Source organism: Macaca nemestrina, chromosome 17, assembly GCF_043159975.1.
Source record: "Macaca nemestrina isolate mMacNem1 chromosome 17, mMacNem.hap1, whole genome shotgun sequence".
NCBI lineage: Eukaryota > Metazoa > Chordata > Mammalia > Primates > Cercopithecidae > Macaca > Macaca nemestrina.
In genome coordinates this window covers 13,200,067-13,223,690 of record NC_092141.1, presented here as the reverse complement: position 1 = coordinate 13,223,690, position 23,624 = coordinate 13,200,067, and the positions used below count along the sequence as shown (strand labels likewise).

Sequence of the window (23,624 nt, the reverse complement as noted above, 5' to 3'; positions counted from 1 at the left end):
CTGACTTCTAAGGAGATTAGGACCAGTGGCCACAGATTGAAGAAAACCTTAATGCCAAGCCTCCTTTCCTGGCCAGTGTAGGCCTGAAGTGCCTCAGCCTGACAGTTACCTATTTAGATATCCACAAAGAGACCAGAAGGGTGTTGATGGTGATGTGTAAAGTTGGTTTTGTGCTTTGTTTACCTCTCAGCCCGCTGGATAGGATATGTCATGTTAGCAGTTGCGTTGAAGGCAGTTCAGTTTGGTGGCTGAGCTGTGACCGCAGTGGACGGGCTTTTTTGATTTTGCAGATTTTGGCTGAAGAGCTGTGTACTCCTCCAGATCCTGGTGCTGCTTTTGTGGTGGTAGAATGTCCAGATGAAGGCTTCATTCAACCCATCTGTGAGAATGCCACCTTTCAGAGGTAATGAGGGGTCTCTAGGGTGGGAGAAGTGAGAGCTGAAGCACAGCCCAGCATCGACATGGGCATCTTGTGGCAAGAGCCGTGTTTCTGGGAAGGCCCACTGTCTGGGTTTACAGTTCAGAGGCCGGGACTCCTGCCTTAAGTCACTGTTGGTAGTTGGTGGGCTCCGGTGTACACAGCCTCAAAGTGAAATTAGAAAAGGTTGAAAACTAGAAACCACTGAGGACTAGAAATTCAGCTAGAACTCTTACAGCTCTTATACTAGAAGAAATTCTAGAACTTTTTTGAGTTCTAACTAATGCCCAGATTATTTTGAACTGAATTAATTTTCTTCCATTACCTGCATTGAAACAAATGAGGTGAGTCAGAGCGTGTGAGACTGTCGTGGTCAAGAGTCTGTGTTATGGGATGGAATCACAGCTGGGGAATGTCTTCTGGGCCACCAGCCACTCTGTTTTTTGTCCTCCATCAAAGTTATCCAGTTTTGCAGTTCAGCTTTCACCCCAGGTGGAATCATCTTTGACTCACGTATCTGAGTTTGAGTCTTTTCCTTCACTTTTAATGGTTTACTTGTTTTTTTCCTGTTCCTAGTTTGTATCTACCTGGATTTTTTCACTTGTTTTTTCCTACTTACCACAACAAATCCTTTTGGGCTGCTGTACCCCTTCCGAGTCAGAGTGTTAGGAGTTGGTCTGCTTTATTCTCTGTGGGTGAATGTGGGTGCCCTGGTAGCCCGGGCTTTGTGTTTTAATCAAGTGTTGGGCAGCAGAGCCCAAAACTCATTTCAGTGAATGAGGTGTTGTTTGAGAGCCATGTGCAGATGCATGGTGATGGTGGGGTAGATAAAAGTAGCTACCGTGTGCATTTCTTTTTAAAGGGAACTGGAGGGAAACGCATCGGCATGTTAGTAAGTGCTCTGTTGTCCAGGTGGTGGAATTTCAGACGATTTTCATTTTCCGTGCCTGTGTCTCAGGTACTCTGGAAGACAGACACCAAGGTGGCGTTGGAGGTGTAGGAGGTTTATTCGAGGAAATGCTCGTGAGAAGGAAAGGAGAGCGGGAGCAGGAGGAGGCAGGGAGAGCCTGGGTCTGGCTTTGCAGGTCAGACCCCTATAAGGAACTGCAGTGCTGAGAAAGGATCACTCAGGCTGACTGGAAGGCCCAGAGCAGAGCTTGCCAGATAGAGGAACCCCGTGTCCATTGGAAATGGCCCAGCAGCAGGGTCTGCTGTGAGAGCATGGCCTGGGTGTGGAGCCTGTCACCTCACTGCAGTGCCCACAGAGGGCCACACGATGCCCCTCCCTGACTGCATGGTCCCTGTCTTTGTGTGTCCTGAGTCTGCATCACTTTGTAAAGCCCCACTTTTCTGCCCAGGTACCAAGGAAAGGCAGATGCCCCCGTGGCCTTGGTGGTTCACATGGCCCCAGAATCTGTGCTTGCGGACAGCAGGTACCAGCAGTGGATGGAGAGGTATGGAGCCCAGCCCAGCGGCACTTGGGGTAACTCTTCTGGGCAGTGGTGGATTCCCCTCTCCTCCCCTCTTGCTCTTTCAAATGCTCCCTACCCTTCTGCGCCTGCCTAAACTTTCTGTGGGATTCCTGCCTTGCCAGAATTCTAGGCGTCCCAGATCTGTGCAACACTTAGGAAGACAGTGCACCGCTAGGTGGCGCAGTGTCCACACGATTCCATTTATTTTACATCCTCCACACTCTTCAGGGTGTCTGAACGAATACTGCCGTTTGGTTGAGGATTCCAGAAGTGAATCCCAAAGAAGAGATTGCAGATATGAAATGACAGCTTCCATTTACTGAATGCCCACTTTGTGGGAGGCAGTGTGTGAAACACCCTTCATTTCACTTCATTTCCTCTAGGGTCGTCCCCAGCAGCCCTGGGAGGTAGATGTTTAGTCACTGGAAGGAGAGGGAGCTTCACTTTTTCCTCAGGACATCGCTGGCCAGGGCCAGGTGGAGGTGTATGAGTTGAGCTCGGGTGCGGGGTGACCTTGGGCTGCTTTTTGGCCCCTGCCTGTGTCTCCCCACATGGCCCCTTTACCTGCCCCTCGCTGCATGGCCTGCTCTCCTGCTGTCTCTTTCATTCCTCAGGGTTGGAGTCCCCTATTTGTATGCCCTGGACATCATCTTTTTCTTGTTTTTCCTCTCTTTCTTCCCAGCACACCTGAAAGGCAGCTGAGCTAGGGAACGCCGGGCTTTGAGACAGCAGGAGTGGGACCATGTTTGGCCATGTAGTAACACTGTTTGGGGCAAGTCACTGAACTGTTTGAACACCTCATCCACATTACCACTCCCGAGCTCAGCACCACTCCTCGGGGAAGTGCTTCCTAACAAACGCTGCAAATGCCAGCTCTGTTTCATTGCAGGTTTGGGCCTGACACCCAGCACTTGGTCCTGAATGAGAACTGTGCCTCAGTTCACAACCTTCGCAGCTACAAGATTCAAACCCAGCTCAACCTCATCCACCCAGACATCTTCCCCCTGCTCACCAGTTTCCCCCGTAAGGTAGTGTCTCAGACCGGCCCCTGGTCGGCCCAGCTCTCACCCCCTCTCTTTCTCTCCATGAATGCATTTTGTCTCTTTCAGAAGGAGGGCCCCACCCTCAGCGTGCCCGTGGTTCAGGGTGAATGCCTCCTCAAGTACCAGCTCCGTCCCAGGAGGGAGTGGCAGAGGTCTGTGCCATCTTGAACTAATGGAATCGTCTCAGTCGGGTTGGGAAACATTTCTGTAAATAGCCACATAGTAAATGTTTCAGGAGGCTCTCCAGACCATATGGTCTCTGTTGCAACTATTCAACTCCGCTTTGAGCACAAAAGAGCCACGGACAATAAGCTAATGAATGGGCTTGGCTGTGTGCCAGTGCGAATTTATTTAGAAAAGCAGCCTACTCCAGGCTGGGTTGAGGTGGGCGGATTGCGGCCAGTAGTTCTCCTTTTCTAAAACTGCCTTGCATGGAAATAGCAGTGATAGAGCTCATGTGTTTCACAGTATAGAAAATAAGAAATGTATGATGAACAAAGTCACCCATAATCCTGCGGCCCAGAGATAATGGTTGATAACATTTTGTGTTTCTTGATTTGTGTATGTGGGTTTATGGCCTGACAGTCTTTTCCTGTGTCACTAAATAGTCTTAAGTAACAAGATTTTTATTGGTATTCCAAATAGGGATGTTTGCTCATTTGGGATGTTTCCAATATTTTGCTGTTTTAATGAAACAATAAATGTCTTATATATAAATCTTTGATGGGAAGTCTGTTCCCTTCAAGTGATTCCTAAATGTGGGATTACCGGCCCAGAGTGTGACACTTGTTAAGGTACTTAATAAATGTAAAATGCCATCTTGAAAGCCTCTTCCAGTACACTCCAACCAGGAAAGTGAACAGCCTTACTGCCCCACATCTTAATTGTAACTTTTTTTTCTTTTTGAGACCGAGTTTCACTCTTGTTGCCCAGGCTGAAGTACAATGGTGTGATCTCAGCTCACTGCAACCTCCGCCTCCCGGGTTCAAGCAATTCTCTTGCCCCAGCCTCCCGAGTAGCTGGCATTACAGGCGCCTGCCACCACGCCTGGTTAATTTTTTGTAATTTCAGCAGAGATAGGGTTTCACCATGTTGGCCAGGCTGGTCTCGAACTCCTGACCTCAGGTGATGCACCTGCCTCAGCCTCCCAAAGTGCTGGGATTACAGACATGAGCCACCACGCCCTGCCTGTTTTAATTTTTAAAGATCTGAACCTTGATTTTAAGTTGCCTGCCCACTCCACAGTGTTTGTATTAGAATAGAGCATGTGCTGGATTATGACTGGATGCTGTGTGCTGTTGAGGTTGGATACTTGGGGCCCTTTAAGAGACTGTAGTAGCAAGACTCGGGCCCACAGCAACATCACGGGGTTAAAGAACCTGGTGTCCATTTGTCAGCATCTGCACAGGCTCTTAACACACAGCAGCGATTCCCAGCCCTAGCCGACATTCACATTTACCTCATGCTTGTGAAAAATAATGCATAGGGCCTGCCCCAGACCTAGTGAATTGGATCTTGAAAGTTAGGCTTGGGACTTAGACAAGCTCCCAGATGATTTTAATGCTGTGCCAGGTTGAAGAGCCGCCTGTCCAAGAAGTTGTCACTCCGTGTGATCTGGGGCTTGCTAGGAAAGTGAGATCTCAGTGTAGAGCTGCTGAATTGGCTTTTGCATTTTGCCAAGGTTCCTGGATGTGAACATGAGTTTCAGAGTCCCTCCTCTAGGGGCTCTGCTTCTCAGCTGGGACCATTTACCCCTTAGAGGATGTTTGCCAATGTCTGGAAACATTTTTGGTTGTCACAGCCTAGGAAGTAGAGGTTGGGGTCCTGCACCAGGACAGCAGCACTGGCCACAGGGAAAGAAAAAAACGTCTTGCCCTGAGCATCAGTAGTGACTGGCCCTGAGGCAGAGCGAGGCAGCATCCAAAAGGCGGTGGAGCAGAACTGCCCCAAATCCTAGTCACTTACCCTTCAGTGTTGATCGGAAGGAACTTCCTGCAGCTTGTCCCCCTGAATTTATTCTGGACATCCACATTAGGGTCTGCTGAGGCCATATACGCCGTCCGTCACCTGAGATGCTTCTCTCTCCCCCTGCAGGGATGCCATTATTACTTGCAATCCTGAGGAATTCATAGACGAGGCGCTGCAGCTTCCCAACTTCCAGGAGAGCGTGCAGGAGTACAGGAGGAGTGCACAGGACGGCCCAGCCCCAGCAGGTGAGTGGGAGCCCACAGAGCAGCCTTTCTTTCCTGGGCTCTGCCCCCTCCTGCTGTTTTCACAGCATTGAGTAGAGTGCTGGCGGGGCACATTCTAACCTGGCTTTTCAGTTTAATCCAGGGCTTCTCTACTTTGGCTCTGTGTTAGAATTATGGCCATTGGAGGAGGGGGCTTTGTGGAGTTTAAGAATCCCAATTCCTGGCTGGGCGTGGTGGCTCACGCCTGTAATCCCAGCACTTTGGGAGGCCGAGGCGGGAAGATCATGAGGTCAGGAGATCGAGACCATCCTGGCTAACATGGTGAAAGCCTGTCTCTACTAAAAATACAAAAAATTAGCCGGGTGTTGTGGCGGGCGCCTGTAGTCCCAGCTACTTGGGAGGCTGAGGCAGGAGAATGGTGTGAACCCAGGAGGCGGAGCTTGCAGTGAACCAAGATTGCGCCACTGCACTCCAGCCTGGGCGATAGAGCGAGACTCCGTCTCAAAAAAAAAAAAAGAATCCCAATTCCACCCAATCAGAGCATTTGGCGATGGCACCCCAGCATTCTTGACAAGACACGCATTGAGTGAAACAGTTTAGTGAGCGCCTGTGGAAAGAGCTTTGAACAGGGACTTGGCTGGCAGGGATCTCGTCCTGGCTTTGTGGATGCACATCCCTGGAGGATCTTGGCCACGTCACTCAACTGAGGCTGAGGGCCAGGCACAGGCTTTGGAACCATCGGGTCTCCCTGGATTTGAATCCTGACCCTGCCTCTTACCATCTTCACTGGAAACCTGGGCCTCTGAGTCTGTTTCTCCCTTGTGAAGCAGAGCATTTCCTACCTGATAGAACTGGAAGGATGAGACCGAAGTGCATGGTCTTGCAGTAAGAGCTGGATGCAAGGCACACACTGCTCTCTTGAAATAAATGACAGTTCCCAGCATAAAGAAATGTCATTTTTTAAATGTAAAAGAATGACAGCAATTCTTTTGAAGAAGGGACTGGAGAATTTATTTGTTCTTCTTCTCAGCCCTTTGGTGACAAATAGCCAGTGGGTCCCACACTGGTGTGAAGTCCTTCGTGTGGGGGCGGTTGCCAGGGGCCTGCCAGTCCCCTTCCTGGGAAGCTGGACGGAACTGTGTGGCTTACCCATCTGTCTTAGTATGTTTTTTATTATTATAAAAGAATATGTGAGACTGGGTAATTTATCAAGAAAAGAGGTTTATTTAGTTCGTGGTTCTGCAAGGTCACGGCCCTAGCTCCCAGTGACGGTTTTCACGCTGTGCCATAACATGGCAGAAGAGGGCAAGTAGGAAGTGGACGCTTGTGAAGATGGGAACACCTGGGCCGCACCCTGGCTTTATAACAACCGCCTCCCCCGGGAACAAATCCATTCACTTGAGAAGTACTCCAGTCTCCTGAGAGCCAGTACCTAACTACTGCAGCTCCAAGCCACTCAGGAGGGTCCGTCCCCGTAGCCCAAACACCTCCCACTAGGCCCCGCCTCCCAACACCGCCACACTGGGGAGCACGTTTCCACATGAGGTTTGGGGACAAACCAATGATACTCAAAGCGTTGCACCTTCTCAGGGCTGCATGCTGGCTCCCTTTTGACCCCAAGGAACGGATTGTTTCACATGGATTTTTTCACAGAGAAAAGAAGTCAGTACCCAGAAATCGTCTTCCTTGGAACAGGGTCTGCCGTCCCGATGAAGATTCGAAATGTCAGTGCCACACTTGTCAACATAAGGTATGCTGCTCTCCCAGGAAGCATCCTTCCATCAAAGGCGCGTTTCCTTTTTAAACAAAAGTCCTGCTGCACTCACCAGTCGATTTGAAAATGCAGCGGTATCAAGCCCTGTCACTTGTCATGTCGCCTGGAGTGTCTAGGAGAGGAGCGTGGCCTTACTGCATTTTATAGCCTCAGTAGCAATGTTTTTACCCTGGGAATCACCACAGTTCATCCCATGATGTCTTTTAATAAAAATAGCTGATATTACTGTGTGCATTACACCTAAGAAATCATCTCGTTTAATTTTTACATTAATCCTATGAAGTGGTGAGTAACTACCCATTTTGTTGAGGGGTGAACCGATGCTCAGAGAGGTGACTTGCTGTAGTTCCTACAGCTGGTAAGTAGGGCATCTGAAGTTTGAGCGGGGACTTGGGGTCTGGATTGCTACCTGGTATTGTCCCCCAGCTATCTGTTGCTAGTATGTTAAAAAGCTTTAGGGTTCTGCACATTTGTGTTCAGCCCCTTTATTGGATTCCCCTTGACATGTTTTTTAGTTGATTCTCTTGGGTTTGCCTGGGGTCATTTATCAGCAGAGAGATTAGTCAAACGCGTTGTGAAATGTACATGTTACCTCTGCAGATAGTATGTGAAGAAAATAAGATTGTGCATTAGTAGGTTTGTTTTTAAATTTTGCTTTGTCATCTTAGATGCTAGTGATGGATGAGAAACAAGCAAATAGTGCATTAAATACATACAGCAGTGACAAGATGTGCCCTGACATCAGAAATACACTATCTGGGGGTGTGTTTCTCTGTGGACGAGGACATGCAATAAAGCAGCTTGGAGTGAGCCAGCCTCTCCCGGGGGCTGAGATCCTGGGGGAAGAAGGGCTTTTTAAGTTGCTGACCTGACCCCCCTGCAAGTGGCTTTTGAACCGGCTGAAGCTAATGGGAAGGTGCTATTGCCACCTTGTGTCCCAACTCCCTTTTCCCCGGAAGGTCATGTCTCAGCACTGAGGCTTCTCTCTGCAAAATGGGTGCAGCCCTCTCCGTCTTCCTGGCTCCTCCCAGAGAAGGAAGAAGGCCAGAGCGGGTCAGCACTCTCTCTGCCTTGGAGCAGAGCTTCTGAAATGCACTGCACATCAGAATAGCCCAAGAAGCTTGTCAGAATCCAAGCTCCCAGAGCCCTGCCTAAAACCAAGTCAGAAACCCTGAGTGACACCTGGGAGTCTGCGTTAACTAGCTCCCTGAATGAAGCACCTGCAGCCCGCCCGGCCCCAGGTGTCTTTGAGGACATGAACTGAGGAAACCCCGACCGCATGCAAAGGGGGAAAAGTCCGACAGCAGCTGGGCCTAGAAACAGTCTCATATGGCCCAGTGTCTGCCCTGGTATTCTCAAGAGAGGCTGTGGCCACAGTTAGTCTGTGTAGTCAGATTTATTGTTAGGACTAAATGCTTTAAGCCTCCTATAAACTTTTTTTTTTTTTTTTTTTTTTGATGCCCAGCCTTTGTGTAAGTATACTTGAAAGGGTTTCAGGGTTCCATGTATAATCCTTTGCTGTAAACAGGATGACACATGTAAAATTACCTTTACGGTTCAATTAATTGGCTTTTATATTAGCTCCTCAAAGAAAAGCATGAGAGCCAGACATTTCTACAGCTGCTTCCTGGTCTTGTCCAAAGCAGACATCAGCCTCTGAACTGTCAGCAGCCTTCCCAGTGGCGGTGACTCTTGCTCTTCTCTTCTGTAGCCCCGACACGTCTCTGCTACTGGACTGTGGTGAGGGCACGTTTGGGCAGCTGTACCGTCATTATGGAGACCAGGTGGACCGGGTCCTGGGCAGCCTGGCTGCCGTGTTTGTGTCCCACCTGCACGCAGATCACCACACGGTGAGTGTTGGGCTGGACCACAAAGCTGGAGCCTGGAGGAGGCACTGCCACACTGAGTTGGCCCTTTGGCCGCATCTTTTCCTCTGCTTCCCTAACTTGCCCAAGCTTTTCTTACTCATCTCTAGCTAGAAAATGGTCTTTTACAAAACTCCACGTGGTTCTTCTGTGCCACAGGAATGTCTTCTCTCTCTATTTAGTTCCTTTCCTGCAGCAGGACAGCTTTGGGTTTACCCAGCCTTGAATTTTGAATCTCACACGGCCTGCTCAGAGGAAGCTTTGGCCAGATGCCGGAAGTGTGGCTATGAGACCCTCACCTTGGTCTCCTGGGGTGCTGGGCCCTGGGCCATTGCCCTCTTCCCAATACGTGTCCCATTGCTTTCTGCCTATGACATTTCAGGGTCATGGCGCAGGGGGCTTAGCATGTGCCACCCCCACTGCGGCCATGTGGGAGGCTGGTGGGTGACATAGGGCTGGCAACTCCTGCAAGAGGGAGGGCTGCAGACCCTAACCCAAAGGAGATCATCCTCGGGCCTGGCTAATGCATGTTTCCTGTTTCCTTGCCAGGGCTTGCTAAATATCTTGCTGCAGAGAGAACGAGCCTTGGTAAGTGCGGCACTTCATCGACGTTTTGAGTTCCAGTGGTTTACACATCATCCGCCACGCCTGTTGGCCTCCAGCGTTTATTGAGATGTTCCATCGTTGAGTCAGCACTTGGATTTTTTGTTTCAGGCGTCTTTGGGAAAGCCATTTCACCCTTTGCTGGTTGTTGCCCCCACCCAGCTCAAACCCTGGCTCCAGCAGTACCACAACCAGTGCCAGGAGGTCCTGCACCACGTCAGGTGAGCATCCAGGGCAGCCTGGCCCCTGGGTTGTTGCTTGCTTCCACCTCCTTCAGAAGCTCAAGGTTGACACTGGGGCAGTTACCACTATCCCCCAGGAGCCTTGCCCTTGACATTGTCCCAGAAGGCAGAAGCAGGAGAGAAGTGCTCTGGCTGAAGGACAGAAGCCATTAGATAGTTCCCACATCATGCTTATTTTCTTAGAAGCATTTCTTCCCAGTCCTCATTTGAGTTCTGAGCTGCTTTCTAAACATTGACAAGCTTTTCTTCATGAGAGTTCCGGAGCCAAGCACCCAAATAGTGGCTAGCACAGAGACTGTCCAGACCAGGTGTGTGGCCAGCGGGAGGTGGCGCCATCCTCACCCCAAGGGGAAGGAGTCCCCTCTGCTGGAGTCGCCCGTGGCCTGTGCTGCCTGAGCTGGAGGCGGTATTCACCTGCTGGGTCTCTCCCAGTGGCCCAGAGGCTTGGGTTTGGCTCTTTGTATTTGACAGCTGTTTCTTCATCTTAGGGACTATGATTTCAATCATGTTTCTACCTAAGAATGATTTTGGGGTTCTGCAGCCAAAGACTTAAACTTTGGTTCCAGATGTCCAAGAAATGTTTTAAATGTTTTGTCTTTTTACAGTATGATTCCTGCCAAATACCTTCAGGTAGGGGCTGAGATCTCCAGTCCTGCAGTGGAAAGATTGATCAGTTCGCTGTTGAGAACATGTGATTTGGAAGAGGTAAGGGGCACCACCGCAGGCATCGTGGGGGTGAGATGGGGAGCAGAGCTGCAGAGCCCTCCAGCCCCGCCCTTTTAGTTTCAGACCTGTCTGGTGCGGCACTGCAGGCATGCGTTTGGCTGTGCGCTGGTGCACACCTCTGGCTGGAAAGTGGTCTATTCCGGGGACACCATGCCCTGTGAGGCTCTGGTCCGGATGGGTGAGTAGAGGAAGAAGCCAGCCACCGTGAGGTTGCTCTGGGGTTTGTGTCGCTGGAGGTGAATGCAGCTGAGTTTGTGGGGAAACAGCAGCAGAGGCAGGAGACTCAAGTCCCTGCCCTCAGAGTCTCTGGTTGTCATCCTAATAGGCAGACCCAGGGCCAGGGGAGCCGAGTGTTGAGACCAGGAAACAGCACGTGACTGAGGCCTGTGTGCTGTTCTTGCAGAGAACTCCGCCCTGATCCTTGTGCTTTTTCTCCAGGGAAAGATGCCACCCTCCTGATCCATGAAGCCACCCTGGAAGATGGTTTGGAAGAGGAAGCAGTGGAAAAGACACACAGGTAGCAAAGGCCGGTTAGTCCTTGTCCCCCATATCCTCCCCCTCCCCTACTATGTGACACTGAGCAGCCATCATTTGTGTCTCCACTGATGTGGTGCTGCCCTGCTTCCTATCAAGGGCTATGGGGGCTTCCTTGACCTATGGCAATGCTCACAGGCCCTTGGCCTTTATTTTTGCACAATTTTCTAGGCAAGGTTCTAGAGTGAGGCACAGTTTTTTGAAAGCATTTAGAAATAGCTGAATAAACTCTAAACCACGTCAGAGAATTGCCAGGAGAAGGTGGGGGCTGGGGGACTGAATCTTGGGCTGTTAATTTCGACGAAAGAGTGCATTACCCCAGGTGGGCCCTGTGCTTTCTCTTTGGGTGCCCTCATAGACAGATTTGGCAGCCAATACAGAGGGTGGGCTTCATTCAGGGGAGTGTGTGAAGGCTCTGGCCCTCAGGGGAGATTGTGCTGGCTACAGAGGTGCCCATTAAGAAAACCCACCAGCTTCCCCAGGTACCCTGGCAGTTGACTGCCAGGGTCTGTGCCACTCTTTGCAGCCTTGCACTTGGGTTCAGCTTCAGTCTGCTCTGTCCTTTGCCCGCAGCACAACGTCCCAAGCCATCCATGTGGGGATGCGGATGAACGCGGAGTTCATCATGCTGAACCACTTCAGCCAGCGCTACGCCAAGGTCCCCCTCTTTAGCCCCGACTTCAACGAGAAAGTGGGAATTGCCTTTGACCACATGAAGGTCTGTATGTCACGTGGGCAGCACGGGGCGGGGACGGGGCAGGGAGACGGGATTCTACACACTGAGTAGGACAGTCAGCTGGAGTTAGCTTTCTTCTTTGGGGCCACCGTGGGAAAAGGGTATCTACCCGTCACTAACCAGGTCGAACCACGCTGGGTTTGTTGGTGAGACCCACCTCCTGCAGGGGCCAGCTAGTCTTAAGTCTCAGTCCACTGGAAATTTCTGAAGAGTCTTTTCAGGCCTGGACTGCTCACACAGTCATGGCATTTGAGCCTCAGCACAGACCTGTGAGACAGGTGGTTGCCTCTTGTGAGTGGGAAAGCCAGGCCTGAGCTTTGGCCTTCCGGAATGAAGGGGCGGGGCCCGAACCAGGCCTCCTTTTTCAAGAGCTTGACTTTGAGAGCATCTGGACTGCTTTCCCTTCCCTCTCCGGAGGCCCTTAGCCAGGCCTGGCGAGACTCTGTCCCTTCTTTAGAGGGCTCCCTCCATGCCATGCTTTTTTCCATTTCAACTGTGACCTGTTGGCTTGTGTGTAAGGAGGGGGCGTTGGCGCTGCTGTGTGAGCGCATTACTGCATCTCTCCCAGCTCCTGTCCCCACCTCTGCCCCTCTGAGGCATGTCCTTGTCTTCTATTGTGTCTTCTAGGTCTCCTTTGGAGACTTTCCAACAGTGCCCAAGCTGATTCCCCCACTGAAAGCCCTGTTTGCTGGCGACATTGAGGAGATGGAGGAGCGCAGGGAGAAGCGGGAGCTGCGGCAGGTGCGGGCGGCCCTCCTGTCCAGGGCTCTGACAGACGACCTGGAGGATGGGGAGCCCCAGCAGAAATGGGCCCACACAGAGGAGCCACAGAGCAAGAAGGTCAGAGCCCAGTGAAGATCTGGGAGTGACCCGGAACTCTGACGGCTGTGTGTCTTCTGCCCCACGCACGCACCCGTATCTCCCCTCCTTGCTGGTAGAAGCTGAAGAGCACGGTCCACGCAGGAGGCAGCTCAGAATAGGTGGTGTGGAGTTGTGCCGAGGCTTGGACTCCCAGATAAGCACTAGTTTATAGACGCCTCTTAGGACTGGTGCCTGGCACAGCCGTGGAACAGGAGGCTGCTACACGGAAGCAAGCACATGAACTAATTTCACTTCAAGGCAGTATTTAAAGAAGTCATGGAAACAGACGGCAGCACCTTTCCTCTCATCCAGCTAAGTGATTCCCTGCACGCCAGAGACAAGCAGAGTCGCAGGAACACTGGGTCTAAGTGTCCGAGACTCAACGAAAATAGTATTTCAGCTGCAATAAAGATTGAGTTTGGAATTGTGAGTTCTTTTGCTTCCTCCTGCTGCTGCTACAGAGCAGGGTCTGCTGGGCACCGCCTTGGAGAAGGCTCTCTGCGCTGCAGCGTGGCAGCTGCCTGGTACCCGGCTGGCTTGGAAGTCATCCCCCATCGTAGTGAGCACCTCTGGAACCTGTCCTGAGAGAGCCACCCTCGTTCGCCAAGTCTTTTGACAGAACTCAAGCTGTGCCAGCTCACAGCAGGGCGTGCTTCCCCTATCAGTGAGAGCCTGGCCGGGCTAGTGTCAGTGGTCAGGGAAATGCAAGTCTTCTGGTTGTTCTGGGTAAAAGTGGAGACAATAGATTTGCTCTGTTGCTTCCATACTGAGAGTGAGGATCACTTTGCCCTTGAAGGAAGGTTTTGAGAAATGGCACACGGAGCTGGTTTCTTTTGTCCTCCTGGTGGGATTTACAGACACAGATTAGTGCTTGACAAATGGAGAGCATGTTCCAAGTCGAATCTAGTACTTGCTGTATATTCTCCCTACCCGGGAGAACGTGAAAAGTGCTTTAAAAACTCAAGCGACAAGCGAGAGATCAACCAGTGACTTGCTTTACACTAGTGGTGACCTTCAGGTGCCAACCGGGCGCACATTCGAGATTGACAGCCACGTCCCCGCAGGTTTATTAAAGCCAGAACAGATGCCAAGCCCAGGGATAATAAATCTATTTTAATAACATTACTTTTGACAACGATTTGTACATGTATTTAAAGATAACTTTCAACCCCCACCCTTACCCCAGACTCCCATTACAAATTGAGGCGTGAACTGCCCTTGCCAGGAAGTGAGCAAAGCTGTAACATCAAAAGTCTGCACATCCCACTCTCAGAGGAGGGTGACTTTACACTGTGTTGGGAAAAATAACTAAGCATTTAAATTTTTCATTGTACACCTGTACATTGGTTTAGATTGAATGGCTCAAATTAAACAAATATAGAGAGATTTCATATATACAAATATTATATCATGTATAGGTATATTATATCTATTTTAAAAGGATAAAATTTTAAACTTTTACTTTGCATGCATGGCCCAAATCTTTTCTCACTCCCCTAATCCCCAAGTGTGAAGAGGCTCCCCAGTACCCTCCCAGCCCTCGTCCCCATGACCGGATGGGACTTCATGAGAAGGGATGAGCGGCTGACGCTGGTGAGCAAAGCAGGCCACACCACAGGCCGAGCCCATGGCCCGGTGTCTCCGTGGCCGGTTTCACTTTTCCTCCACATGCTTTGGGTAACATAATTATTGCTATTCAGTTTGAACCTCCAGAAAGAAGAGGCAGGCTCCAGGACCCCACAGACTAGTGAGCTGGGTGCCTTTAGGTACCTAGAGGAGTAAAATTACTCTCATATAGCCAATAGATTTGGGGACATGGAGGCCACCGTTGGGGCCTCCAGACACCGTCAGGCTTGTTTTATAGATTCAGAAGTAGAAAATGATATAGGAGCTTTCAGTCACACAGTGGAAAAAGGAAAACTTAGGAAGCGAAACACATTTTTGTTTTCAGCCACTTTGGAGCCCACTGATGGGGGCAGCCTGGAAAGTTTTCCAGTGGCAAGGCCTCCCCCGAGTGGCTGGCAAAGGTCAGTGCCCCAGGACTGCTAGAATCCCGGACCTGGTCTAGGTGTGGGTGGCAGGGACCCTGCTGTCCTGCTTCCTTTCTGTGGCCATTAAACTGCTCCTGCAAGACCTGCCATGAGCCGTCCGAGGAAAAGGTAGCAGCCCTCGGGTCTCACCAGGCAAAGTGAGCCTCTCCGGCACCACTCCGACCCTGCAAAGGACGTTCCTGACCAGCCTTGGATGGAGAGGGGGGTGTTGCTTGGCATGGAGGCTGAAAGTGGATCAAAAGAGGCACAAAGTCAAAAGGCAAAGGTCAAACAAAAGGCCGAAGTCACCACCCGAAAGGAACAAACAAAATCTGCACCACCAGCATCACCACACGGACTGGCGATCACAATTTCCTGCCAGACTCCAACCTCGCGTTGGCAGTGGCAGGAAAGAGCCAGCAGAGAACACTTGGCAAGCTCACGGACGCTGCTCCTGGCGGCGTTCCTAGGGCCCGTGATGTATGTACACGCGAGGCAGGATGGGCGGTGCCATGTCAGAGGGCGGTGCTCTCAGACTCCTCCTCCGAGTCCCTCTTGTCAGTCACTGAGTGTCGCCGCATGTGCTCCAGGGGACTCAGGCGGAGTGTCGACCCGAGCTCTATGTGGATCGAGGGAATATCAAAGTGGACAAGATCTGGAAGGCGGCAGAGAGAAAGGCGATTCAAAGGGGGCCTCCCGGCAAATGAGAACCTAGTTGCAGGCAAACAATGTCAGCCTTAGGAAGCAGGGGTGGTGGTATTCTAGGGATAGATCATTTGGAGGTTGGTTTAAGCATTTTGTGGCACAATCAGGTTGTGGTCATGCCTGCTTTGCTTCTACCCCGTAAGTTTGCAGAACCAAAGCAAACCCAGGATGTGCCACCGTGGTTCAGACAGGAAGGCCAGAACAGCGCCTCCCTGCCAAGCCACAGGGTCCTTTATTCTTGATAAGAAGGATGCTAAGTCTCAATGACATCTCTTTGGGGATGTATATCAGACTGCATTTCATTCCCCAGAATCTGCAGGGACAGGACTTGAGACAGTGGAAAGGTACCCCTTTCTCCTCTCAAGTCTACGAGTGAATCGGGGAACCCTGAACCAGTGTCCTCAGTCTAAGAAATGGCTGCGTTTTGGGTGGCTGACATGGGCGGAGTAGAAGGTCTCCCTCAGGACCCTGGTCGTCATGGGTGCCAACTGTCCCTAACTGCAGGAAAACCCCCACCTCTAGTGACATCCTTATCAGGAGCATTAAAAGGTCATTTTTTTTCCCGGCAAGATGAACAGGAGAAATGTACTCGAAATAACAGCTCAGTGTCTGGACATCTGTGAGTCGGCAAAGACGACAGAAGTCCTTAGACTGGCAGCTGAGTAGACACAAAGTCTGTTTGCCACAGCATGTTAAAAATGGCCTTGCTGCTGCAGCCGCCGCCCCGGGGGGGAAACTGACAAGGCTGTGCTTGCTGACTCTTCCGGGATGTGGTACACCAGAGAGCCAGAGAACACAGATCCCCTGGGTTCTTTACTCTCGTCATGCTGTCCCCCTCCTTCGCCTGCTTAGTTTTTTTTTTTTTGCTTTTTTGAGATGGAGTTTTGCTCTTGTTGCACAGGCTGGAGTGCAATGGCACCATCTCAGCTCACTACAACCCCCGCCTCCTGAGTTCAAGCAATTCTCCTGCCTCAGCCTCCCGAGTAGCTGGAATTACAGGCGCCTGCCACCACGCCCGGCTTTTTTTTTTTTTTTGCATTTTTAGTAGAGACTCGGTTTCACCATGTTGGCCAGGCTGGTCTCGAACTCCTGACCTCAGGTGATTCACCCGCCTCAGTCTCCCAAAGTGTTGGGATTACAGGCGTGAACCACCACGCCCAGCCTGCCTGCTTAGTTTTTGGCCCTCACTTAGCTTTGCGAGGCTGGGAGCAGCACTTCAGGAGGCAGAGGAGGGGAACAAATGTTCAGACTGAGGAATACCATACTAAGTGTACAGACATACATTTGGACACTGTCCTGAAAGACATCGTACAAACATGGAAGCTCTGGGACAAAGGTCTTCCCTTAGCCCCATCCCCTAGGCAGCCCTCATGTCCTTCCAGTCTTTGTTTTGCTGCCTGATGAGAAGCAGAGATTTAGGGGGTGGGGCTGGAGGAACAGCCAGTGCCACTTATTCCTCTGAAGCAGGTGGCCTCAGGCCCACCTCTGCCTTTCCCCGGCTGCTTGGGTCATGTCTCTGCACAGGTGTGAGGCTGAGTGGCCCGGGGCCCCCCTTGCTGTGCAGGGTTCGCTATCAGGTAAGAACACAAGCTCTCCCGCTTAGATTCAAAAATCCCAAATGTGTCAGGCAGGAAGAGCATGAGCTTGGACAAGCTTCCTACCTTCCCTGTGCCTCAGCAGTCAAATGGGAATAATACAGGGCGGTGATGAGTTTAGACGGGCCCAGAACAAGCACTTGTGTGAGCTGTCATACCTTTATCCTTGTTGCTGCCTTAAAGAGACTCTCAAGGGAGAACAGTCACTATGCGAGGGAATGGGATTCAGGGGAAGAAGCCCTCATCGGCATTCCTGGGAAAAGGGACACTGGCTGCTTGTTTCCAGGACACTCTGGAAGCACCTGCCAGGAGAACTGTCTGTTAGCACCAGACACCCTGGTGTCTCTCGGTAGTCTCTGCAGGACCATGGGCCGAATCGGGGGGAACACCTGGTTTACTTTGGCCACCCCTACTTACTGGGGCAAATACACCAAAGTCCTGGCTTCGTGCCCTTCCCTCAGTTATGCTTTGAGCGTTTACTTTTTATAGGAGGAGGAGACCAAACAGATACTGATATAAATACTCCCCCACATTTTATTGAGTTGGATAGAAAGGATCTGTCTGGCCATATCCACTTGGGATGAGGGAGAAGGGGAGCAGGATGAGCTCTGATACGGATTCTTCAGGATTTGCCAGCAGTCTCAGCCTGGAGGAAGCCAGACGTTAGGATCTAAGTCTGGAAGGGGAGATCTGCTGGTGTGAACTCAGGGCCACTGAAAATGGGGTCCAAGCCTTGGTGTGGACCCTGTGCTGAGCTGCAGCAGGTATGACCTCCCCTCAGGACACCTTCCTAAACAAAGGTGAGCAGGTGCATGTCCCCCAGGGTGCTGGGCACAGGTGTCTCCAGCACAAACGTCTCATAGGAAGAACAGATGTGTTACCGCTCCACGGTCTAAACCTGAGGGAGAGCGGAGGAGGAGGAGCTGCAGATGTGATTCTAGTGAGAAAGAAGGTACGGAAAAGGGGTTGGCTGGGTTCTCCCCCAGCTCCTCCTAATGAAAAGAAAGAAAAAGAGGCTAGGGGTCCCCCAAAGCCAAATAAGCTCGTGGTCAGCTCATCCTTGCTGAGGCCAGGGAAGGCTGGAGAGTGAAGCTGCCATGCGGATGGTCTGAGCCACATGCAGAGAGGAGGAGCGGAGGGGAGGAGCGGGCAGCTGGCCTGGCTAGCTAGCGGGGTGGAGGGGCGAGGCCGGGACCAGCTTACCCTGAAAATCCCCCTCACACGTATCCAAAACTGCGCCATTCATGTCACACAGCTGCAAGAACACAATGATAGGATTCGGAGAAAGGAATCAACATGACAAAACATGAATGTCACACACACACACACACACAAAAGCTATGCCAATATCACAGTCCCAGGCAGGCCACACCAAACCATGATGGATTCTACACTGGCTGAGACCTGAACATATAGGACAAAACAGTCTGCTGCCAAAAGGACATTAAAACAGGGTCCGCATAGGGCGAGGGACGTTATGAATCCTGAAGGTCAGGAGTTCTTCAACCTGCAAGATGGAATGTGAACCATTCCGCTTCTCAGAGCCCTCAAGGCACTGTCCTCCCGGGCCTTCTGTTGCCCACTTTTGTTCCCCAATTTCTCCTCTCCTTCTGCTTCTCCATTGATATCTTCTGTTCATTCTTTTTTTTTTTTTTTTTTTTTTTTTGGAGACAGAGTCTCTGTCTGTCACCAGGCTGGAGTGCAGTGGCGCGATCTCCGCTCACTGCAACCTCCACCTCCCAGGTTCAAGCGATTCTCCTGCCTCAGCCTTCCAAGTAGCCGGGACTACAGGCACGTGCCACCACGCCTAATTCTCCAAAGCCTCCCAAATCTCTAGGATTGCAGGCGTGAGCCACCATGCCCAGCCATCTTCTGCTTATTCTATTGCTTATGTATTAACACTACCTTGTGTCCCTTCCCTGGGGTGGCTGGAAGAGTCAGCAGATATGACACATTGGGAGGAGTGGCCCTGGAGACCTGGTGACCTTCAGCTCCTCTGCAGCTGTGACCTTCCCTGAGGGCAGCAAGCATGTGCCCGCCCATCATGGGCTCCTTGAGGAGACAATGCCTCAGCACCAAGACCCACCAAGATGGGAGGGGTGCTCAGTGCATTTTCCAGGGAGAAATTTGCTTAATTTTTTTTTGTTTTTTGTTTTTTGTTTTTGTTTGTTTGTTTGTTTGTTTTTTGAGACGGAGTCTCGCTCTGTCGCCCAGGCTGGAGTGCAGTGGCCGGATCTCAGCTCACTGCAAGCTCCGCCTCCTGGGTTCACGCCATTCTCCTGCCTCAGCCTCCCGAGTAGCTGGGACTACAGGCGCCCGCCACCTCGCCCGGCTAGTTTTTTGTATTTTTTTTAGTAGAGACGGGGTTTCACCGTGTTAGCCAGGATGGTCTCGATCTCCTGACCTCGTGATCCGCCCGTCTCGGCCTCCCAAAGTGCTGGGATTACAGGCTTGAGCCACCGCGCCCGGCCTGCTTAATTTTTAATAAGCCTCAGGGTAGATGATAGCAGCTGCACCTTCAACATTAATTACATCCAACAATAAAGAAGCCAAATCACCAGATGGCTCTTCCCTGTAATATTTAAATCTGACCCAGCACACAGTTGCAAATTGGACTAGCCTTTTCTTTTTTTTTCTTTTTTTTTTTTTGAGACGGAGTCTCGCTGTGTCGCCCAGGCTGGAGTGCAGTGAGTGGCCGGATCTCAGCTCACTGCAAGCTCCGCCTCCCGGGTTCACGCCATTCTCCTGCCTCAGCCTCCCGAGTAGCTGGGACTACAGACGCCCGCCACCTCGCCCGCCTGGACTAGCCTTTTCAAAGGCAGCATGGAGCTGAACCCCACAGGGTCACTGCTTCCGTCTAAACACGGAAGAAATAAATCACTCTTTTGGAGAAGGACGTGGAGGGAAAAGTACATGATCCACGAAAAGTCCCAGTGCACCCTAGGACAGCACTGTTCTCTGAAAGAAGTGGGTGTGTGGTGTGTGGTGTGTGGTGTGTGGTGTGTGGTGTGTGTGTGTGTTCCAACCCAAGCTGCCTCACCTTCTGCTACTTGGGACAACACTAGGCACACATATGCTCCAGCTCAAAGCCATGCTACTGCACTTTACTAAGTGGGTTGGCTCTAGCCCAAGACACAGCTCAACCCCTGTGCCTGTCTCCCTGAACAAGGAAAATGCTCAAATGACTTTAAGCAGCCACCACAAATATGCCCCTGACTTTATAATCTTATGTGGTTGAAGTGTCTGGGGAGATGTTCCAAATACGTCCCGTTCCTTCCAGCCAATGAACGGTTTTGGCTAAACGTGGTGTGTGTTTGTGATTTTGTGCTTACAGATTTTTCTGGGGGAAGAGACTTATCTTTGTTTCTAAATTTAAATCCAAACTAAATTAAGTCGTTGTGGGTTCGTCCAATTAGCTCCTCAGGGAATTGGCCGGGGAGGGGGAACCTGGGCGAGGGGAACGGAGATATGCAGGTTTTCTGAAATTCACCCTTCTCTAAATATCTATCTAGAAGCGTATTTTTCTAGCAAGGTTTATTTTACTAATAGTGAAGAACATCTTTGGTTCTTAGCCCGTCCTCCAGATAAGCATTTATACCTGTCGGTTGCTCGGGCTCTATCCAGGGAATACTTGAGTTTTGATACCGTTTTGTGATCATAACCAGCCTCTCCTGACGCCCCACTCCAAATGACTCAGTGTCTTCAATCCCCGATATTAAAAGCAAAAACAGAACTCCAGGCTGGTGGGCTTAGACTGAGAGAGATCCCATAAGAAGCCCCCGTTTGGGACACATGGATTCCAGGGTTGCTGTCCACTGGTGGGCTTCTAAGGAGATCTTATGAGCTACCCCTGGTGCCAGCCCAGTCATCTCAAAGCACGCAGGAATTTGTTCCCTGGCAGTGACACTAGCAATCCCTCCCCTAGGTACATTTCACTAAAGTTCATAAAAAAAGATGAGGGAGCCTGTGGCTTGGTTACCTGTAGACATGCTTTCCCCAGGGGACATGCCATCTAGCATGGGGGGCTCCGTGGACTGTGGACTGGAGGCCGAGAGGTTTACTGTGGGAGGCTGAGGAGGCGGCAGAGTAGGTCGCTGTCGGGGCTTAGGAGTGGGACGCGATTTGCTCAAAGTGCTTGTAAAGACAGAAGGAGAGGCCAGGGGAGGAGCTGCAGCTGGGGAGAGCTGGCCCGAGGCCAAGGAGTACCCCTGAGGGTAGCTCAGTCCATAGGGCGACGGGGTGCTGGGCGGGGTGGGGGACAGGCTGACTGGGGATGGCTGGCCAGCGGACTGGTCTGCCACAGCCCCCGGCTGGCCAAAGGGGACCTTGGGTGGAATTGGTGCCAGCTTCTTTGAAACTGAAAGAGAAAACACAACAACAAAACACAAAGTTGTTAAATGAAGCCACTGTGGGGCCTGTTCACACACCCTTCAGCGTTCAAAGCTGTCCCCACCTCCTGCCCCTCGCCACCCACCACACCTCCCTGCCCTGCCCCCTGGCCTCTTGCCACATGGAGAGCACCCAATACAAGTTTTAAAAATTAACCTAGAATTGCACGTTTTCCTATCTTCCCATCTGTTAACTAATTTCTCCTCCTCTTTTCTGGCTTTCTGCCCTGATCTACACATGCACACCCAGCCAAACTAGAGAACAAATTTCCCATCCACAGGAGTGGGCTGCCTTCCCAGTGGTGAGACGTATTGTGGCTACACTCAGAGCAAGAGTGAGTCAGTGGGGCAGGGTCCAGCAGAGGATGACTCCAGTTCAATCTGCTGTAATGGACAGTGGAGCCCTGACCCAGGGGCAGGTCCTCGGGATGCAAAATTGACTTTTGGCTGAACCTGTCCAGTGGTTTCTGGCTCCCCTAACAATGATAGGTGAGCAAATCGTCCAGCCACAGAACCCCTGTTCCTCCATTACTTTATATGCTGTGCCTCAATCCTGCATCCTTGCTGCTGAGGCTTTCTTCTCATTCTTGTTCTTTTCTTTCAAGAATTGTACCCTCCGGTCTGTGGATTGACTGCATTTTTCGTTGTTTTTTTTTTTTTTTTTTTTTTTTGAGACGATGTTTTGTTCTTGTTGCCACAGTCTGGAGTGCAATGGCATGATCTCCACTCACCACAACCTCCGCCTCCCAGGTTCAAGCAATTCTCCTGCCTCAGCCTCCCGAGTAGCTGGGATTACAGGTGCCCGCCACCACGCCCATCTAATTTTGTGTTTTTAGTAGAGACAGGGTTTCTCCATGTTGGTCAGGCTGGTCTTGAACGCCCAACCTCAGGTGATCTGCCCGCCTCAGCCTCCCAAAAGTGCTGGGATTACAGACATGAGCTACCGTGCCCGGCCAATCAACTGCATTTTTCAAAGCACATCACTGCCCTGACCTCCTTTGCCTTACCTTCATTTCCCTTTTCCCAGTCACCCTATAGGATGACAAATCCATTATACCTTTAACTGAAAATGAATTGGTAAAGACAACAAATTCAAACGTCCAGGAGATACTTGATGGGCAAATATCTTTGAGACAGTGATCACTAACCTGTTAGGCTTAAGCGAGGACTGGCTGTGTGTGGGTCTGATTCCTTTTTTTGTTTTTTTGAGACAGTCTTGCTCTGTCGCCCAGGCTGGAGTGCAGTGGCGTGATCTTGGCTCACTGCAAGCTCTGCCTCCCGGGTTCACACCATTTTCCTGCCTCAGCCTCCCGAGTAACTGGGACTACAGGCACCCGTCACCACGCCCGGCTAATTTTTTGTATTTTTAGTAGAGACAGGGTTTCACTGTGTTAGCCAGGATGGTCCCGATCTCCTGATCTCATGATCTACCCGCCTCGGTCTCCCAAAGTGCTGGGATTACAGGCGTGGGCCATGGCGCCCGGCCGTGTGTGGGTCTGATTCTAGAAGAAATTACCTTGTAAGTCCCAAGGGAGAGGTCAGAATCTCTTCCTTCACCCCACCCCACCCCCATGCCCTCCAGGGAACAAAGTCTGTTAGGAGGATACCTCATGTATTCTCTGGGTGTGTCAGTCTGCAGTGTGGATAGACGGACATGCCCTTCAGAATCCTACCAATGTGGGCTCAAATTTCTATCCTGCCACTTACCCGCTGTATTCCCTGGGTCAACTTATTCAAACATCTTCTATGCAATTGGAGGAAAAAGATTTTCTCTGCAGCAGTGTAATAATTAAATGAGATCATGAATGTCAAGTACCCACATCATCACGACATAACAAAACCACTTAACTTTCCAATTTCACTTTTCAACTCTACTTCCTGAGTACAGCGGAAGTGTTTCCAGCAGCCGCTACTGCAGCTCATGGCAGCCACGTGGTCATGGGTGACAGACGCAGGGGTACCCCTGGATGAGAAGCAGGTGGAGACCCTAGGTATCAATGCTCGCACATGCCTTCTCACAAAGGACCTGGGGGATGGAGGATGCATCACCATGTCTGTCATGACATTTACCACTTCCGGTGGTGACAGGAATAGGATGTGAAATTGTAGGCACGCTGTCAAAAGACTGAGGTGTTAAAAAAATTTTTTTTTTAAAAAAAAGGCCTGCTAAGTGTGCCATCTGTGGGCATGATGGAGAGTACACAAGAAATGTATACCTTTCAAAAGATGGATCCGAGCTATTGAAGGTCACTTGGGAAAAGGGAATTGAGTCACTCTAGGCTACACTGCATGCACAGGTCCGGTGTGCCGCACAAACGGAAAGGGTCAACCTGTCACTGGCATTAGGAGGTTGGTTGGCTGCTACCGGAGCCTTGGCTCTCCCACTGGATAAGACAATGACTTAGCCATCACCCCTGTATTGTAGTGCTGCAGGGAAAGT

The 23,624-nt window shown here is 50.9% G+C and overlaps 2 protein-coding genes across 7 annotated transcripts in view; one reads left to right on the top strand and one right to left on the bottom strand.

Annotated features, from left to right (window-relative positions):
- LOC105473539 (elaC ribonuclease Z 2) overlaps positions 1-12,890 on the top strand; it is a 30,335-nt gene extending 17,445 nt beyond the window's left edge. Inside the window, exons 11-24 of one of the 2 annotated variants that reach the window (XM_011727355.2) lie at positions 291-403; positions 1,777-1,872; positions 2,780-2,918; positions 3,003-3,085; positions 5,028-5,146; positions 6,779-6,875; positions 8,611-8,749; positions 9,314-9,352; positions 9,479-9,588; positions 10,215-10,314; positions 10,393-10,513; positions 10,774-10,852; positions 11,443-11,587; positions 12,233-12,890. In XM_011727355.2, coding sequence (XP_011725657.2) covers positions 291-403; positions 1,777-1,872; positions 2,780-2,918; positions 3,003-3,085; positions 5,028-5,146; positions 6,779-6,875; positions 8,611-8,749; positions 9,314-9,352; positions 9,479-9,588; positions 10,215-10,314; positions 10,393-10,513; positions 10,774-10,852; positions 11,443-11,587; positions 12,233-12,460 — 1,608 coding nt within the window. In that variant the 3' untranslated portion in view covers positions 12,461-12,890. Of the gene's footprint in view, positions 1-290; positions 404-1,776; positions 1,873-2,779; positions 2,919-2,999; positions 3,086-5,027; positions 5,147-6,778; positions 6,876-8,610; positions 8,750-9,313; positions 9,353-9,478; positions 9,589-10,214; positions 10,315-10,392; positions 10,514-10,773; positions 10,853-11,442; positions 11,588-12,232 lie in introns of both variants that reach the window. The other variant, XM_011727354.2, reaches the window with a different exon arrangement.
- A 668-nt stretch (positions 12,891-13,558) lies between these two features.
- The window catches only part of LOC105473538 (Rho GTPase activating protein 44), a 203,353-nt gene continuing 193,287 nt past the window's right edge, over positions 13,559-23,624 (bottom strand). For 3 of the 5 annotated variants that reach the window (XM_071082365.1, XM_071082366.1, XM_071082367.1), the window contains 3 exons: positions 20,776-21,153; positions 18,000-18,051; positions 13,559-15,151 (listed from right to left, as the gene is read on the bottom strand). In XM_071082365.1, coding sequence (XP_070938466.1) covers positions 18,044-18,051; positions 20,776-21,153 — 386 coding nt within the window. In that variant the 3' untranslated portion in view covers positions 13,559-15,151; positions 18,000-18,043. The remainder of the gene's footprint in view (positions 15,152-17,999; positions 18,052-20,775; positions 21,154-23,624) is intronic. The other 2 variants (XM_071082363.1, XM_071082364.1) reach the window with 1 other exon arrangement.